Raw genomic sequence first — 20,036 nt, 5'->3', positions numbered from 1 at the left:
TTATTTTCATGTATATGCCTTATATTGACTTGTTTCGCAAACCGAACTGATATTTTACAACCTACACTATACTATGCAGGATACAGTTCATGTAAATAAAGGTGGACCGTTTTCTAGGTCATTCTGTCACATTTAACTTCAAGATTACGGTAAGGATTCCAGCAAACTGGAGTCAAGCTTTAAAGTAACTGTTGTCATCTAGTGGTAAGCCTGTACTATTACACACAAGAAACACAAACGGTTACACCCAATTAACTTTGCACTTTCCTTTCCCAATTGTTTTGTTCTTCATAAATGCATAATTCAGATACCCTAGACTAGAGCATGTGCTTTGTTGGTTTGCCAGATTGGCAGCTGCATCAATGAAACTTAGAGATATGTATGACCAGAAATGTGATTGCCACAACGTAACCACACATTCTGCAACCATTGAATGGCCCATGTGAAAAATGTCTGCCTGGAGATGAATGCTGGCTATAATCAGAATTATAACTTTTTTGAATTCTGAGATTAAATAGTCTGAGTCCTCTGCCGTGTGGAAGACTTTTCTGCCACGCCTGATGAATTCCATTCTTCACCTCAGGACATGAAAACCAAGAAACAAGGTGGCATAGGGAGGAGTCTCCTAAAGCAGCTCCAGCCTCTTTTTCTGAGCCTAGCACAGATTTTTTTTCCTCCTATTCTCCTCTCAGCGTAGCTTCTTTCAGCTAAACGTGGAATGAACATAGGCGACGTTTAATAATATATCAATCATCTATTTAATCTCGTTGTAGTAATAGAAGACAGAAGAAATAGCAGGTGAGTGAAAACAGGAAGTAGTATGTGGTCAACGTTAGCCCAGACTGCGGGTTAGTTAGTAAACACTACAGACGGAGCTGCTGTCGACCTTGGTTTAGTCATAGACATAATGTGGGTTTAGTTACTGAAACGTTCCGCAGTTTAACACAAAAACTGTGTCTTCATTAGTTTTTACGAGACTGTTTAAAGTGGGCGGCGTTGCTTAAAAACAAACCATTTTCCCTGCTAGTTATGTCAGCCCATTCAGCTTTAGCGCTAGCTTGCACAAAGGTTGGCTTTAACAGTACAGAAAACTGTTTTTGTTTTCTGGAATATAGTCATCTAACCAGCATTTTGGTGGAGACATTTGATATACTGGCATTAAGGAAAAATTTAAAATGTTAATTATAAGACCAGACCCTTCAAGAAACTTCAGGAAAGTTGTACTCTGTGTTCCATTTAAGTTGTTTTCCAGGTTTGTGCATGAGTCACTGGAGCCATATTGTAACTTACTGCTATTTGATCTGTGATTTAATTTATAAATGTTTCCATTTATCGTTTATTTGCATTTTGGAAGAATACATCAAGCCTAGTATATCAATGTTTAACTTATGACCTGGGTAGAAAATGATCACTTTGAGTAGAAAAACCAACACACGTCAACCCCGTTTTATTGATCCGACTGACGCTCTCATATGTTAAAAATTATTTACATCAGCCAATATGTTATTGGCTGAAGAATATTATACTTCGGTTGCAATGCATGCAAGTTATGCTACTAACATATCCGCCCTCGTGTATGTTTTTAGAAGAAAAACTCGAAAAGAGGTGAGAAAAATATTATGGCAGTTTTAAGCAACTTATTGCAATTTCTCGTTTTCCTGATGTTGCAAAATCTGGAGTAATGTCTCTTGCTAGTTTGTAAAATATCCAAAAGTTATCAAGCAAGCTCAAATTTGTACATCAAAATAACTTGATAGACTTTGCTACAATAAAAAATGCATTAAAAAAACTCCTTGTAAAGAATACATCTTTACAATGATTATCTTTTTTTTTCTTATTTCTTGTTGAGATTTTACTTTCTTTAAAGTAGAACTGGCTGTCATAATAATGGCATTGTTTAAGACACTGTAAGTCTTCAAATAAATCCTAAGAGCTGAAAGTATGATGCTGTTGCAGCTCTGTCAAACAGACAGGCGGCACTGGCTTTAACAGAGATATTTCTTGCCTAATGCTTATCTGAGTAATGAAGAAAATGCCTAATTAGATCCACAAACCATCCAGATTCATTTGAAAGAAAAGCTCACAGGCATTCAAACAGATATCTTTATTCAGCAGTTTTCGTGTTGTGCACTGGAAAGAAAAGACAGCGTTGGCAGTTACGTCTTGTTTGAATTTAATTAACAGGAGCACACTAAAAGGCCCCACTGTAACAGATGGAGAGCAGCCACACTCTGTCACTCTGTCATATGCGTGGCCACATAGAAACAGACTGCATTGTAAATGTGGGGGTGGGCAAAGGAGAAGAGAGAGTCAGGATGAGACAATGAAGTGGAGAAAGAGGCAGCACGAGTTTGGGCTTGACTGGGAAGTTATCCAAGAAAACTGTGGGTTTAAAACAGCTAGGTGTAAAGAGCACAGTTACCAGAAAGGCAGCTTTAGTCATTGCAAAGTGTATTATTCATTACTCACTCCTCAAACCTTAGCATGTAGGGCAACTTTGATTAGACGGCTCTCTAATTAGAATATTGCTAATGTGTTTTTAAAATTGATACAATCAGATTGGTTATATTTCAAAACTTGCCATTCATTTATTTCTATAACCTCTTTGTGGGTGAAGGTAGTGCTGGACAAGAAAACAACCTCAGTAATTTATTGAGCAATAGAAAACATCAATAATATTGATTAAAAATAGGTTTTAAAATTTAGTAAGGCACATAATGCGTGTGGTCCAGCAAGCAGCACATGAGATCACCATTATTTTACAAAATGGACAAGAGATTAGAAGTTATAAAAGAGATTAAAGAGATTATTTATAGTATTCTCTGAGCATGTTTTTCTCTGAGCATGTTTGCCTTTTTAAAAATCTAATTACTAGTAAAGAATGTGCCATTCGTAATCCATAAAGTCTTAGGAAATTTTGATTTTAACAGTTTTTTTTAACTCTTGAAATAGTATCTTAGAGATTAAATTGTTAATTTAAGAACATAAAAGTTAGTGAAGCTTTTCAACATTAGAAGAAAACAATGTTAACTTTTGTCCCTAAAAGAGTAGATGTCCAACACATGAGAAGTGGGTGATTACTCATTAATTCCAGCCTGTTCCAAACTTTAGCTCTTACTCACTTCTTAGTCATGGAGCTGTCTGGATTCAGATGTAATAACTCAACTCACTGATTCTGCCCACACTTCTAAAGTAATTCTGACTTCTCCACAGTCAAATTTAACAGTATAACAATTATTTTAGTAAAAATTGTTCACAGTGACTGTGAAGTTAGTTTTACTTGAAACTGTGTACTAGCTGTGGAAATAACTGTGCAAATAACTCCAACTTACCAGCTAATTTAAAAAAAGTATTTTTATAAACATCATTGTCAAATATCATGCCCTTAGATTGGCATGGACTTGATAAGTTTGGGTGCTTTTTTAATTGAATTTTTATTGTATATTAATAGTGGTATTTGTATTGTATATTAAAAACAAATCACAAGTTGGCATCACAGTTTGATTATGAGTGTCTGTCTACTGTTTCTTTCCAGCATGGGGGCTTATGAGGAGAAGAAGGAAGCATGTGGAACTGTCTGCCTGAAATACCTCCTGTTTACTTTCAACTTTCTCTTTTGGGTAAGTTTCCATTGGGGCACGCTGAGTTGTCACAGATGATTTGGTAGTAATGTCTCTGCAAATATGCACTGTTGGTAAAAGTACATTTGACTTAAACAATTTTAGCTGAGCTGCTACAGATTGCTGGATTTGGAGTGGAAAAGAAATTAGATGATCAAAATAGTTATTGTTTAATACCTAAAGTTGTCTAGTTTAATCTCGCTGCTAATAGTATAGACATCTAACAGATTTTTAACTGTTTTTGTTTCAGTATTTTCTGCCAACTTTAGATAGCCTGATCAGATTGATCTGGATTGTAGAAAAAAATATTTTAATGTCAACAAGCAGATTTTCTTTTTTAAAACTTTGCCATTAAAACAACTTTTGACATTTACCAAAAGGGAAGACAACATAGCAGAATTCACATTTGTTTGCACAATGTGGTTTAAATATAGAGATGCAATCAACATAATGAACAGGTCTTCCTGATTGATTTGAATTAACACTTTCCACTCTGTGCATACGTAATAATGAATCAATTCTCTATTGAAAATAATGGTGTAAATTACGTGTAGTTACACGAGCAAAGATGTCGTAATATTTTTTCACTAAATCAAAACTGAACACTGATCTGTGTTATTAAGGTAATTAATCAGTGTTAATTACCTTAGATTGATGTCTTCATCATTTGTATTCATAAAACATATGACCTTAAAATTCAAGTAGGTGTCTTTGGATCTTTTTACGTTTGTCAAGAACTGATTTGATTTTTGAGAATTAATGTAAAGTGTTTGTGAAATTACTACATTTTTCATGTGTATTTTCAGGGTTCTTATGTAATCCAGAAATGTATGGAAATTATCTGTTATTGTTAAATATGTAGTAATTATGTCTAAAATATGAATTAAAAAATACATGTGATTCTGGACATTTAGTACTTATAAAATGTAAAAAAAAAAATTAGTACATGACTCAAACAAGAAACTTGCTTTTAAATTGAAGAAAAACAGAAAAAGATTAAACACCTTTTCATCAACTAAACCTAAAATTAAAGTCTTAAACATTATATTCTATGACCATTACCCTAAAATTAACAGAAAAATGTGAAAAGTTAAATCTGAAACTATAAAGTATGCACATTGTATGGCACATGTGTGCATGCAGACACTGAACAGAAAATATAAACTTGCTTCATTCAGTTACTAGTTGTAAGTGATATTACTCTTTGTGGGTGCCTGTGAGTTTCTAGCATGTTTTCGTGAGTGGAGAAATTCTTATCAAACATGAAATTCAGATGTTCCTCTCACTGCCACTGGGTGTCACCGATGTATGAGCTTCAAATATTTGTGGATATGTTCTAATAATCCAATTGTTTGGTTTTTAACTCAGAGTTTTTTAACTCTGTTAAAAAAACAGGGTAACCCTTTTCAACCTTGTTATTATTTTAAAGCTTAAACCTGATTCTCTTTAATTCTAACAGATTAAGGCATATCTTATTCATGTTTCTGTTACAATGTGAAGCATCTACTTGTACATGCTTTACATTGCTCAGATTTTTCAGTTCTTGCGTAGGATTTTTTTCCCAGCCATTATGTAATTAGTGAATCAGTGTTAATTACCTTAGATTGATGTGACTCTTTTTTCTCTCTTCTTAATTGTGACAAGTATTTGCTTTTAGGATCTTCCTATTTTAATTTGTATTTGATTAGTTTGTCTTGTTTCATGCTCAAAAACATGCAAGCCAAATCATTGCTTTTAAAAGTTGTGAATACTTACATGACCACAGTTAAAGTCTGTCTTTTTTTGAGAATCATTTTCTCCATGCAAATGTTTTGTCCTTTGTTTCTGGGAAGGAAATTTATTTTATATAATTGAAAATGCCTTGTTGACCTTTCAGATTTTTGTCCAGCTCTGTTAAACCTTGTTCACTCTTTCAAATTCAGAGCAGAATTTTTATGAAAATAACCACAAAAAATGTTTTTTTTACCTGAACATCAGTGTGAAAGTTTTACTGCTACCTTCAACTCAAAGTTTAAAAGGCACTAAAACAAAACTTATGAAATTATCCTAAATTGTAGCATGTGCTACAATGCAGCATGTGTTTTAATCCAATTCTGAAAAGTTATTAACGAATAGAAAACTTAAGGATACCAAACAGTCCACTTACTTCATTTTAAGCACCTAACAGAATGAAGCACAGGTAAATGAGAAAATCTGGATTGCTTTGCACTTTCTGTTAACGAAACATGACTGCCACACATATCCATCAATTTGTTCCATTCTGTTATTTCAGTAAAGAAAATAAAACTCAAGTTCTTCTCTATAGTTATTCTTTAGATTAACACATCTTGTGCTAAGCCCTGTTTTTGTCCTTTAGATGATCATTTAGACAATGTGGAAATTGAAGTAAACTTTTTCTCTCTGGAGCTAAAGTTTCCTCTCAATTATTGCAGTTTTTACTGCTTTCTGGACCAGAACATGAGTTGTTTTGCTTTTACGCTCTGTCCACTGAAAGAAACCTGAATCCATCCTGTGCCTTTTTCTCCCAGCTGGCAGGAGGCGTTGTGATGGCAGTGGGTGTTTGGACCTTGGTGGAAAAGAGCGACTACATAAGCCTCCTCCCCTCCAAGACCTACGCTGCCTCCGCCTACATACTGGTCCTGGCTGGAGCCATTGTCATGGTAACAGGCGTGCTGGGCTGCTGTGCCACTTTCAAGGAGCAGAGGAAGCTGCTGGGAGTGGTAAGAGATCACACCAAGGTAGAAAGATAATGGAAGCTGCATGCAACTTCAGTGCTGTGAAAATATCACAATGTGTGAAACAAAAGTTGCTTCTGGTGTACAGCGTCAACAAAATGAAATCAGAAAATACAAAATGTTTTTTCTGCCACTAAGCACAACTGTGGAAGCTGAGTTGTAATAATGTGGAGTGATTCTTGGGGGTTTTTTTCTTGGCATGTGAAAAGATTTTTCCTTACTGTCAGTAAGCCAAAACGTATTAAGCAAATATTAAAACCACAGTTCTGTTTTTCCAGTACTTTCATGTTATGAGATCCCAGCTAATATATTTCTCTTCAGACAAAACAGACATTTGGACTTGGAACACAGACTCAGCACAGAGTCTTCCAATAAAACCGCCTCCCAACAATCCCAAAACAGTTTTCTCATACAGACATTTAACTCTTGTGACTTTGTTCCAAGGGTGAAATGGGGGGACAATGTGGTTAGAACCATTGCCTTGCAACAAGAAGGTTCCATGCTGCTTCTGCATAGAATTTGCATTTTGATAGAGAGCTCATCCATGTACGGTTTCCTTCCCACAATCAAAACACATGACTGTTAGTTTAATTAGGTTTTCTGTATTCCCCTTAGGTATGAGTATGTGTGTATTGTTGTTTGTACTTCGTCTCTCTCCATTGCACTGCAATGGAAGCTTTTTACTTTTGAATAGTGACCAGTTTGAAATTCTTGCTAATAGACATGACCATATTTGGCCATATTTGACTTGTGTCCATTCAGTTGTAAGCACAAAAATCCCATCTTTTTCTGATCATTGATCATACCCTGGTGCTGTCAGGATCTGCTTACCACAATGTGATGGAACTTCTCTGACCTCTGAGAAGAGGTCTACTCTAGTCTAGTCCCATCCTTATCATTGTAGGTTGGGGACTTTCACCGCTGCTCTCTGGCAACAGCCGCAGATTCCCCCACTTATCTTCCCTTTGATGTCGTCCATCCAGCGTTGTCTTTGTTTTCCCCTCAACCTCTCCTGTCTATTCTGTACTAGAGGATGTGGGTGGAGAGGTTCTGGGCCTTGGACCAAAGCAGTGCATCTTCCACTTTTTGACAATTGCCACAAAACCGTGCTTAGCTAGAATTGTAAGCCAAAATAAAAAAATGTTTGTAGAAAAGATTTAAATAGAGCAATATTGGAGTGTCTCTGCTTTTTTAAAGGTAGGCTGTTTCAGAGCTCTGGGTCCACTACAGAAAAGACTTAGTCACCTCTGGTTTTTAGTCTGGATCTGAGGGTATCTGAGAGTATTTGACCAGTGGATCTAAGAGCCATTGGTCTCTTCTTGAGAGGGAATAAGATCAGATAAGCAGTGTGGTGCCAAGCTGTTAAGACTTGCAGGTCAACAGTAAAATATCCAACTGAATTCTGTAAAAAAATAGGAAGCCAGTGCAAGGATAATGTAAATGCACCTTTTGCTTTCAGACAGGAGGCAAGCTGCTGCATTGTGTACAAACTGCAGATGCGTTAGCAATGCCTGATAAACACAAACATACAAGGAGTTGCAGTGATTCAAGCGAGATGTAAGAAAGTCATGTGTTACCTCTTCAAAAGGGGTCTAGCCCTTAATTTAATTTTGTTTAAACTATGATAAATAATACAGTTTTAATTAATTGTGAGCTACTAGTCAATTTATAGTTACATTTTCATTTTCTTTCCTCATTTGTTCCTACAAACTTCTCAGTGTTTCTGTGGAATTGTAATAAATTACTTAAAACTTGATATACTGCTCTTAGCTTCAATCTATGTATAGCAACCTAAAAAATTCCACATTAATTTAATCAATTAGATTTTTAACTCAGGAATTTATTTGCATGTGACCTTTTCTTTTCCAGTGTGATTTCAATGCTTGATACTTTCTGAAGAGTTGAGATTACAGCGATGAATCAGCATGAACGAATATACTTGTCGGCAAGGAGAGATGCTATCTGGATTGTTAATAGAGGTTGAACATAAAGACAGGAAGGAGGGGGAGAGTGGAAAGGTAATTGTTTTTTTTGTGTGGGTATGTGGGGGTTCTCACCTGTTTCTTGCTGAGAGCACACATGCACTGATTGGCACCTCTGTTGTGTAACCTGAAGGTCACAAGAGCTGATGTCTTCAAAATGATTCCCTCCACAGCTTCACTGCAGTATTTTGCTTCTTTAAGGCCTAAATAGACCAGCTGCTGTTTCTTTTGACTAAAGGACTTTCAGGGAGGATATAGATGATGTTTACGCTACATAGAGGTCAGGAGAACAAAGATCCAAAGAGCAAACTGCAAGGGCCAGGCTAGGGAGGTTTGGCGAGTTTCTCCAAACCCTCACCTTCATTGTATTTATATTTGAAAGAAACAGAACAGGGAGAATAACGACACACAGTATTCGGTGTGTCTTTATTTAAATTCTTCAGATTAAGAATTTAAATGGAGTTTAATTCTTAGTGGCTAGATTCAGCAGTGGAAGAGCAAATTCATTCAGTTTCTCTTATTTTTTTATTCTTGCTTACACTCAGTGAGATTTTTGCAGAACAGAAGATGTCAGCTTTGATTGTGCTAGTTTTTCACTTTTTTCTTTTTTTTAAGGAATAATTAGTTTAAGCTCAGTTTGTCAAATTGCATGGAGAGTAGTACTTTTAGCAGAGAACAAGAAAGCTAAGTTGAGTTTAGAGAGATTGATCTGGCCCATCATTTTAAGTTCTTAAATTTCCCATCCTTAAATTTGGAAATTCCAGAGTTTATAATCTATATTTAAGAAATACAAAGAAACTCAGTAATGCTAACATTTCTTATGTATGCTAATATAAGATGCAATGTCTACACATATTATATGATATTGTCTTTGTTTTAAAGTATTTATTTAAGACAACCGTTTTCACAACCACTCCCCTTCTTAACACTGACTTCTGCTTCAAAGATAAATAATTATTAACATTTTGAGTTTAGATGACTTATCGTAATTTTCATCATGTCTTTATAGTTTTTGAATAGAAATTAGACCTGGCTCAAAACTTATTGGCAAGTAAATGCGTTCAAAAAATTCAGTATATTTCATCTTGTTGTTTTGTTTTTTCTATTTGCTCTCTTATATACTTTTGTTCTAACTTTTTAAATGTTTTGTCAAAAAATGTTTCCCTTGAATAAAAGACACACATTTAACATAATAGCAATAAGACACATATTAGCTTCTCAAAAAATATTTGAAACATCCAGCGATCTTTTGCAGATTGGTAACTTAGTTCTCTACCAAATCTAACAAGCAAAAAATGTGTTCTGTTCTGTTTTACAATCTTTTTCTCAATATCCATGTCTTCTTTGTTCTTTACCATCTTTCCTTATCTAAATGTATTTGTTGTCTCCCTTTGCTTTTTATTGAATGTTTTTATCTCAAGCAGCAGGCTGGGTGCAGAAGCAAAGGTTAAAGAGATTGCTGCTTTGGACTTCATTCTGGTCAGAGCTGCTGTTCAGAAACCTGATGAGCCTTTCGAAACTAATATGTTTACTGCTCATGAACCACAAATGAAAGCCGTTATTGAGTCAGCCAGGGTCTTTGAACAATCGCCTAACCTTAGATGCATCATGCCCAGATCAACTCTTGGGATGATGTGTTATAATAAATGCACAGGATTAAATACACTAGGTCTAAGAAACCTTAATTGGATAGCAGATATTGTGTGAGCTGAAGCAGAGTCTTGGTTTAAAATCTGTGAACACATTCTGCTTGTGCCTGTGCTCCTTGATGCATAGTGAAGAGTGGAGATGAGAGTCATGAATCACAGAGAAGGAATGAAGTTGTCAGGTGGAAGATGGCCAGAAATGGAGTGCATCAAGGTGTTGTTTTGTATGTTTGTGTGACTTTAGTCAGGTCCAAAACGAGGCAAATTTGTGAAATAAAGTGTTCTCTTTAAATTTTAAAGCATTAGCATTTTGAAGTTGTTAGTATTTCTTCATACAAAATGTTTTATTTATGAAATTCAGATTCCAAGAAAAAGCTGTCATTCAGTATTTGTATTCTCCGGGAAATCTGAGTGATCATAATGGATGAATAATTTACAATATCTTCTTAATCTTGACATATTTTCAGACTTTAGACATTTTAGACCTCACAATAAAATCTCATCCATAATTATACTTGTAAAATGCTCTGATTTATGCCTCTGTAATCTTCAAACCTTTAGCCAAAATACTTTATTGATGTTGCACAAAAGGTAGGAAGTTTCAACTAAATTTATTAAAATTTTATGAAAAAGTTAATTGAAAGTCACAAAAAAAATACCTATTGAAAGGGATTTTTTTAATACACAAATGTTGTGTTATATCATATTATGGTGTATATGTAACTTGACAGATATCCAGCAGACAGCCATCGACACCCTGTGCAAGTAGTGTAAGCTACAAAAGGTCTTTACTAAAAATGGTACCTGTTCAGGGAGTTGTATTCAAGCATATTAATGGAACATTGAGTGGAAGGAAAAAGTGTGGTAGATAAAGGTGCGCAACAACCAGGATAACCACGGCCTCTTTTCTATCTGCTGAGCCTACATAGTCAAATTCAACATTGATATATTTGCTGTCTACAAAGAAAATATTTTTTTCAGACATACGGCTGTTACACGATGCAGTGCTGTGGGAATCAAAGCTTCAACAGGATTTTTGCCATGAGTTACACTGTGCCCTGATGTATAGAGGGAGAAGAATGGTGGCTCAGATGTAAAGTGACAGTCTGTGAGAGAAAATGGGCCTGAAATCATGAGAGGCCCTTTTAAGTCTTTGCACTCAGTCATTCAGTCTCTACAGGCGACTAAAGGTTGAATATCACACCCTGCATATCTACTGCAGTCTGTAGAAGACAGAGTAGTTTTTATAAGGAAAAATATAGACCTATTGCCTTACTTTGTTGTGTACTTACACTTTAATTATAGTAATACAAAAATCCATCTTACTACTAAAAATCAGAAACTATATGGGAAAACTCCTAATGTTAAAATAACCAGACACAAAATATATATTTTTAAGTATATAAGTAAATGTATAGATAAATTAAATATTAAAGGAATAAAAAGCTATTCTTGGAATTTAATATGTTACAATTATATGTTATTTTCACATTCTAAGATATATTATTACAATAACCTAACTCTTTGTGAAATATTAGAGTAATTTCACACTAACACTCAAAAATCCTGTGTTAAAGGCCTTGTTTTCCTGGTAATGTCCCAATCAACCATTGTCAAAATTATTACATTGAACGTTTGTGTTTTGTTGAACTTCTAAACGTTTCCCTTCTTCAGCATTCATAGAGCTGTTCAAAGATTTAATCTGGCTGAGCCATCAAAGTTGGAGACTAAGTCCACCACGAAGCTGAATTTCTCTCTGTGATCGAGGCGGACAAAGAGAAATTCAGGCCAAGCTCTTGGTCAGATAATATCGCTTCTTGTCTCCTATTCTGAAGAGGGACATGCTGCTTTTTCTTTTGGCAAGAAATGACAAAGCCTCACTCTCCCTCCTTTTTCCATAGTTCACGAATCAGATGTTGATAATAAACTCTGAACAACAAAGCTCTCTGAATAAGCAGAGATTATAACTGTGATAAATTGAAGGTTTGAAGCTCTATTATCTATTACTTTGAGTCAAACTGCTGAAAATTCAAACTGTCTGAAAAGGAAGGGGGTTGTTTTTATAATTTGGTTTTTATTGTATGTCATCAGGCTTTATTTGTAGCACAGTTGTACATGTAATATGTACAATCATATTTTCATGTTTTTTGGGTTTTTTTTTTACTTGTATGCTCACTGAATTTGCATCATTGCTTCATTTTAACACCCCACAATTTTGCCCTGCATCACTTTCATTGCAACATTCCCAATCAAATCCCTTCCCTCTAGAAATACACAAATGGCAACAAATTAGAAATAGGTATTGGTTAATATGTGCCCATTTTACTTTTGGATTACCTCATATTAACACTGATATGTGTGCAGTAACTGTATTACTTTTGTATGCAGTCCTAAATGCAGAGTAATGCCATATTTCTGTTCCTTATAGCTTTCCTTAGCAGCTGAAGTTAGGAGCTATAGAGAGAGACACTTGAGTCCACACTTCTCTTGTGTGCAATGTGGGTTTCAAGGAGGTGAAACACACATTGCACACAATAGACTGTACAGTATATTCTTTAATAGGTTCAGTTTTCAGTCTGACAGTTCACACAATCACACACAGTTCACCAAGCACTGGCTAGAGTTCAGTGAACTGTTAGAAAAACACTTTGTATTCTCCAATAGTCATGAGTCAGTTATGCAAAGATTTTACAATGTTACAATTAAAAAACTAAAACTGCAATAACCTTTTATAAAACTGCTCTTTGGGTTTCAAGTAATTTTATTTTGTTGAATCCCTCCATTGTGGTCTGCTTGGTGAAGATTGGAGCAGAGACATTGGCTGAATCCTCTGTTGCTGTCAAAATTGTCTTAATTGCTAACGTTAAAGAATCAGCAAGGTTTCTGAAACCTTTCTCTGTTTCCTTGTGTTGTTTCTACCAGGATATATTGGCAGAAAGTGTGCCTATTTCATTTTCCCCGTGTTTGTTTAGGCATTTTCATCTACACAACCTGAAATAACAAATCTGGGTATCCTATCCTCTGTGTGGAATACAAAATAAAGCTATTGTAATTGTTTTCAGCATATCTGCTAGTATTACTAAATAGTATTAGTGCAGATTAGGGATGCTTTGTTGGTTGTTAAAATCTTGTACCGTTGGCCAATGTCTAACAGTAGTATTTCTAACTCTAGACGAAAAGAATGCCTCCAAACTTCTTTGTTAAGTTTTGCTACTTTTGTAGCACTGCTGTAGATTAAGTAAGGATAACACAACGGTTTTGTAATAGAAAAACTATTTGAGATAAATCAAGGGAAGCAGGATTAGACACAGCCACTGAGCTGTCACATGTAATTTATTAGTAAGTTGTCTCTTCATCTCATTACTGTCCAATAACTGTGTGTTCCTTTTCCTCTGTTCTTTCTGTACTCAGTACTTTGTGCTGCTTCTATGTATCTTCCTGTTGGAGATCCTGGCTGGTGTCCTGGCCTACATCTATTATCAGCAGGTAAGCCATATTTATCAAATAGAATGAATAGAAAATCAGCTACTTGCATTCTGAAAATTGGTGTGCAAAAAGCACTAGATATTCAGATGAATATCTCAGTACAGTACAATTTTGAATCAAACCTTAATAAATCTACATTGCAGCTGTTAGTAGATGTGACTGTACTAAACAAAAAGTGATCATCTGGCATCAGATGAGTTTAAGGTGTGTAGCAGTACAAAGCGTGCTACTATAAAATCAATAGAGCATGCTGGCAGTGTTTTGTGGCTCCTAATCCAAGCACGCAGTCAAAAACCTTGTAACAGAACATAGACAACTGTTTCTTTTCCCACATGGCTTGTGCTCTGCTGTAATCCTAAACGCAACAAAACCAGCATGATAAATGAGATTGCTGGAAGGAAACATGGGACAGCCCATTAAAAATATGAATATCTGACTGCCCATATTACTTGTGGTACATTTAGTCCAAATGGAATGAAAAACGCCTCCAGTAGTACACACATCAAGGCTGAATGCTTTGGCAGCACTTTATGAGACCATTTGTTTGAACTTTTCTCACTTATACTAGCAACAGGTTTAGGCTTTATTTCCACACCTGAATGTATAAATATTTGGTTTATCTCATTTTAGCTCATTTAAAATCCAAGCTGAACCTCACAGCCATCTCAGTGTATTATCTTCCCTTCACTGTTAACATGAGCAAATAAGATGTGTTTTATCCTGTGTTAGCAATGTTGACTTGACATTACTCTTTCTCTAGAGCTAAAGTTGGATTGCTTGTAGCTCAGCAACTGAAGAGTCTTGAAGTGTATTGCAATCAGTGTAGCTACTTCAATTATTAAAAATATCCAGTTTATCAGCAGCTTACAAACATTATTGGTTCATGTCTTAACCTTATTAAGGATTGAAACAATATTCATGGTTTTAGGAGCTAATTTCTCTCAGATAGCTCACAGCCAGTTTTCCCATTACATGACCTTGTTTCCTTAATTTCATATATATTGAAACTTATATCTTCATTGAGTTATTCAGGAGTGACATAGACACTGCATGATTTTTATAGGATTGTGCAGTTGTATCTACTGTCATTTCTTTAGGGACCATTGCTGATGTCTTTCTATCTTGGCATTGTGCTGATAAAAACCTGAGTGCTCATGCTGTGTTGTATTTCCCTCAGTAGATGATTTCACATCACAACTGAGGCAATGCTCTGCCAGTCAACAGTCTTCTTGTTAAATAAACATGTTTCCACCACAGCTTACTGCTGTTGATGCGAGAAGCGGCCATATTGAAACACAAAGTTGGACTTACAAATTGTAACTGGTCATAGTCAGAATCACTCCCACTTTCCGAGTGGGCAGTCCAACGTCGAGGGGTGTTCCTATTATTTTTCCAACTACCAAGTTTTAGTTTCCGACCTCCAACTACAAATGAAACGCACCGTTAAAGAAGCAAAGTGTTAAGACATCTGCTTTTATGGAGGAACTTGCCTGTGTTTGATTAGCTACACCTGTCTTGTTCTTTCCCTCTTACAGTTTCAGAATGAGGGAAACTCCTTATTTATTTGCTAGATATTCCATAGAAAACATTTACGCTTAAAAAATCTGCAGCTATTTGGTAGCATTAACAATGCTGTGATTGCTGTGCCATACTGTCTCTGGATGTTTCCACTTCACTCTGTTTCCCAAACTGTCAACAGGTATTATGGAAATCTTAACACCCGCATTTCACTTTCCTATCTTCCCTTCCATCCTCTCCTTTTTTGTCGTCAGCTCTCTGTCTATTGTCTCTCTGTCTCCATCTTCCATTCATCTTTTCATCATTCATTCCCTTGATATCCCCTTCATGCTTTGATTTCCAGTGGTTCCCCAGCTGGCTTGTTGCCATAGAAACTGAGCCCCACAGACCTCCTGCTCCTCCAGTGAGCATTTTTCTGCCACTGCTTAAAGAATAGAGAGAAATACAGACTTTATTTTCTTTTATACTGGCTTTACTTACTGACTGCAGAACTGCCATCTGTGGCATGTATTGTTACAATAGAGGTTTTATCCCCGGTATTACTTGTGTGCTATATTTAGTAAACTTGGCGGTTGCAGCTAATTCATCACTTATGTTCATGCTTTGTGCTCAGACGCCTATTGTAATTGTACTGGGTAGCTGCAGCATTTATATGTGGCTGTCTGTTTGGATTAACAGCTGAATGACGAACTAAAGCAGAACCTGAAGGCCACTATGACCAACAAGTACAGACAGAGCGATGAAAACGAGCACATCACCAAGGCTGTTGACAAGCTGCAGCAAGAGGTAAGTAGATGGATAAATGCACAGATGGACATTTCTACAAATATTACAGAAAAAAGTTGCCATAATTTTTTGGCAAAACCTGAAAATCTATAAAACTCTATGAATATGATAGCTTTTGGTTAGGTTTGTCTGTGTGCCACCAAAATTTGCACAGTTTTTGATTGGACTGAATTTTGCTTACCTATCATTCTCATTATGCTAGAGGTTTTTATGACTGGTTGAGTCAAAACAAATCTGATTCTACTCTTTATGTCTTCAACTAATCCTGAAGGACTTTTCCACTCTTTGTGGAGGCATTCTACCCCTAGCTATGCCATTTGTCAGCAGGAAAGAATAAATCTCTGATGTAGATAGAACTCATTAGTTTATATCACATTGTGTGTTTTTCAAACCCTTTGTGGTCTTTTATATCCTTAGGGCTGGAAAAGTTAACAACTGGACTTTTGTCCAAGTATACGTTGATGTTTTATGTTTTGCCTCTGATGTTCTGGATTATTAAAAATATTAACCAGAGGTTGTTGTTTTTTTTTTTCTTTCAATTGACACCCAAGTATAGCTAAAGTGTTTTGCAAAAAATAATGCTTTTGCAAGACAAAATATGCTTGTTTTTTATGATTTGTGAGAAAGTCTGAAAAGTGTGGCATGCATTCATACTCTGCTCCTCTAACCAATACTTCTTGCAATTAGTTTCAGTTGTATTTACAGCTGCAAGTCTTTTGCCCAATGTGTCTAAAAGGTTTTCACATCTAGAGACAGAATTTATTCGTCTGTTCTTTGCAAAATTTCTCAGATTAGATGGAGAAGTTGTTACGGGTCCGTTCTTTCAGATTAACGGACCCATTAATCTGAAGTTATCCTGTGCCAATGTCATATTTTGCTTTATGATAAATTGTCCCAGATAATATCTTTGTTAATGAGACTATTTTCAAGTAATCTATTGATAATGACATTTATCAACTTTCTCAAAGGCAAAATGAAAATACATTTTAATTTTGTTAACAACACTTAACACCAGAAGATATTTTTAATATCCAAAATAAAAATGCAACAACCAAAGAAATTTATAAAACTAATCTATCCTTTGTACTTTGTACATATTTGCAGTTTCTCTTACATACAATGGCTTTATGCTCGAGTTGCTTTTTCCGGTTTTCCTTGATTGTGACAGTTTTATATGTTTTGGTTTGATTAAATTTCCTAGTTCAAGATGCATACCTTCCTTCTTTTCCATCAGTTCAAGTGTTGTGGGAGCAACAACTCAACTGACTGGGTGGAGAGCAAGTGGATCCGCAGCGCAGATTCAAAGGGCAGGAAGGTCCCTGACAGCTGCTGTAAGACTGAAATTGACTTATGTGGTCAAAGGGATCACCCCTCCAACATCTACAAGGTGGAGGTGAGAACGTGTTGCGTGCTGAGTTCGATTCAGCGGTATTTCTGTCCTGAAATTTCAGATTAGACAGTATGTGCTGCAGAACTGTACTGCGTATATAGCATTTGTTTGAAGTGAGACTTTAACAATACTCCCACATGTACTGATGTAACCTGAAGCCACTGTTTGTTTTTTCATTTAGGGTGGTTGCATCAGCAAACTGGAGAAATTCATTCTGGAACATCTGAAGATTATTGGAGCTGTCGGCATTGGGATTGCATGTGTACAGGTGAGTGTGTATATATTTATTCAACTTAAGGAGGTATTCAGTAAACATAATAACCTATGTTACCTTCCTTCCCTCTGGTCTGCAGATTATTGGAATGGTGTTTACATGCTGCCTATACCGAAGTCTGAAGGCAGAGCCATACTAAAAGAGTGTGGGTGAAGGAGGCAGCCTTATTAGCCACGTACTATACTCAAATAGCTCATAGATTCTCTCTTTATTTTTTACACTGGAGAATTAAAGAAAATGCAAGGGATCTAATTACACATCAGAGAATCCCATTTTAGGAAACAAAGGGTGGAAAAACACTACAAACCTTTTTTATGCAATTAGTGCACTCAGATTGCAATCTCTGTCTTGTCTTCAAAATCACAGCATGGGGAGGAAGAGCCTCTGAAAGGAGCCAATGGGAATTTTAACACAGATTGTTTAAATTAGTTAGGAATAGCCTCCTAGAGACTTAGGCAATGTTGTTTTCTGCCACACTGATTGCCATAAAGTACTTTTAATACACATGGGATGGCTGGTATGCGGGAGAGTGACGTAAAGATCAGTAGAGTAAAACTGGTACTTTATAGAAAGTGTTAATCCTGAATCTAACAGCTTCTTTATACCAGCATTATGGGCTATAATAAGCTCAAACCTTTAAATCTGACAACATTTTGTGTCAGTAGTAATGCGAAAGTCATGCATTTCAGATTAGAGTGGCCTTTTAAATATTTAACATTATTGCAAATCATTTCAGGATTTTACGTTTTGCTTTTACTTCCTGAAGTGTCTTTATAATAAAAATATGTTTTTAATCAACTCTATTGCATGTTATTAGAGCGCTGCTGGATTAGTTGGTGTCTGTCACAGCTCATGTGCTGTTGGACAGTTCGAATGTTTAAAAGCTAAGTTAAAATAAATTATGCTATGATGCATGCAAGAATAACGTTGCTTGTAATAAAGGACCTACTGTTTTTGATTTTTGCCTTTTTTTATATAACTATGCCAAAGTTATAAACAACAAAATTAAGCCAACTGTATCACATCAGTGGTACTGATGTTTCCTTTTTGATTGTACTTCTTAAATTAATGTTTTGCTTACTTTTTTTTTTTTTACAGCTTGACTAGCATTTTGTATTTAACACACCTGTAAGAAATTATTTCCACAGATTTGGTAGTGATCATTTAATGTGTGCCTTAAGCGTAGCACTGAATTAACCTACTGTATTTTTCTTTCGATTGTATGATGTTCTTTGAATAAACACTGATCCATGCTATTATTTGTTTTTGTGTGTGTGTTTCCCCAATCAAATCTGTGCTGCAAAAAACTTAAGAGTAGAGCCACCACTGGGCAACAATCTTTAAGAAACATGCAGATGTATAATGGAAATCAAGTGAAAAATCTCGACCTACGGTGTCTGAATACAAATGGAAATATTTTGACAACCGTATATCCTCTCCCATCTATTAAAGCTGAGGTATGTAATTTTTATAATTTTTTATGTTTATTAAAACTATGTTGTAACATTATGATATAGCATGGATAATCTGTTGCAAAAAATCAAGTTTTGACTTCTCCCAGGGTAAACAGAAATAAAGGTCTTAGCGGTGGCAATCATGCTCATGTATGCGGTACTTACACGTATAATCAGACACTCCTTACTCTGATTGATGCATTTTTTAAGATGGCAATAGCATTGGGAGGAGGTAGAGGAGCTTGAATTTCTTTCAGATAGTCTGTTTCATACTATCACAACATGGTGACACACGAATATGTGTTTTTTCTCATAAAAGTGACATACCCCAGCTTTAAGTGCCACTTTGTTAGTCTGCAACATGAACTGCATTGAATTTTAAGGTTGTAATGTTGTAGCAGTTAATTTGATTTAGTCTAACAGACCGTACGCTCTCACAACACAGTTTACAGACCATGTTGAACCAAAAATTACATTATTTGCACGCAATAAAACAAAACCACGTGGCCGTAACCAGTGGACCTTACACAATTGGCACCAGCTTACAGGTACATTAGTGTATTAACTAAAAGGCTATTCCCTAATGTTACAGCTCTGTGTTGTTCTGATGGTGATGTGGGATGTGAGCCACATTCCCGACAGCTGCTCAGGAAGTGTATAATGGACTTGATGAGAGTTCCTCTGTTGTCGGGTACAAGGCCAACTTGTTTTGAGTCGAGGTGAATGTGCATCAGTGTCATTATAGCGAACCAGCTGCAGTTACTGAGTGCAAACACAGTGGGGCAGCACTCTCCAGGCTTTCACTACCACAAACAGCACATTGATTAAAACAGGCAGTTAGTGTGTGTGAAAAACACCCAGAGGTTGTTGTGGATTACTGCCTTCCTCGCTCAATTACTCGGCTCTGTATCCTAAAAAGCACAGCAAAAAGTGACATGTTGGATGTGTTGAGGAAAATGCAAAAATCTTAAATAGATGATCTGGTTTGCAGTCAAAAACAACATCCATAATGAATTGTACTTCCATTTTAAACCTTGTATTTAAGGTTAAGTCTGTATCTGAGATGTAAAGAGAGGAATTCAGATTGTCAGCTCATTGCTCAGTACTCCTAATTTCCTCTGAGATGGCTAACAATCTAAATACAG

The 20,036-nt window shown here is 35.9% G+C and overlaps 1 protein-coding gene across 1 annotated transcript; it reads left to right on the top strand.

Moving 5' to 3' along the window:
- The first annotated feature begins 622 nt into the window (after positions 1-622).
- cd151l (CD151 antigen, like) lies at positions 623-18,693 on the top strand. Its single transcript, XM_032561190.1, has 8 exons — positions 623-798; positions 3,536-3,620; positions 6,149-6,340; positions 13,395-13,469; positions 15,666-15,773; positions 17,008-17,166; positions 17,345-17,431; positions 17,517-18,693. Exons 2-8 carry the CDS (start codon positions 3,537-3,539, stop codon positions 17,574-17,576), a joined length of 765 nt encoding a protein of 254 aa, XP_032417081.1. The 5' UTR covers positions 623-798; position 3,536; the 3' UTR covers positions 17,577-18,693.
- Positions 18,694-20,036: the final 1,343 nt, after the last annotated feature.

The sequence above is a fragment of the Xiphophorus hellerii genome, chromosome 4, assembly GCF_003331165.1.
Source record: "Xiphophorus hellerii strain 12219 chromosome 4, Xiphophorus_hellerii-4.1, whole genome shotgun sequence".
NCBI classification, from domain to species: Eukaryota; Metazoa; Chordata; class Actinopteri; order Cyprinodontiformes; family Poeciliidae; genus Xiphophorus; species Xiphophorus hellerii.
The sequence above is the reverse complement of the archived record's forward strand: the minus strand, read 5'-3'. Positions and strand labels throughout refer to the sequence as shown.

Excerpts from the sequence above, each read along its gene's own strand:
- cd151l (XM_032561190.1), top strand. The coding sequence starts at position 3,537 with ATGGGGGCTTATGAGGAGAAGAAGGAAGCATGTGGAACTGTCTGCCTG. Across the intron at positions 13,470-15,665 it reads CCTACATCTATTATCAGCAG|CTGAATGACGAACTAAAGCA; the intron begins GTAAGCCATATT and ends TTGGATTAACAG. Across the intron at positions 17,432-17,516 it reads TTGGGATTGCATGTGTACAG|ATTATTGGAATGGTGTTTAC; the intron begins GTGAGTGTGTAT and ends TCTGGTCTGCAG.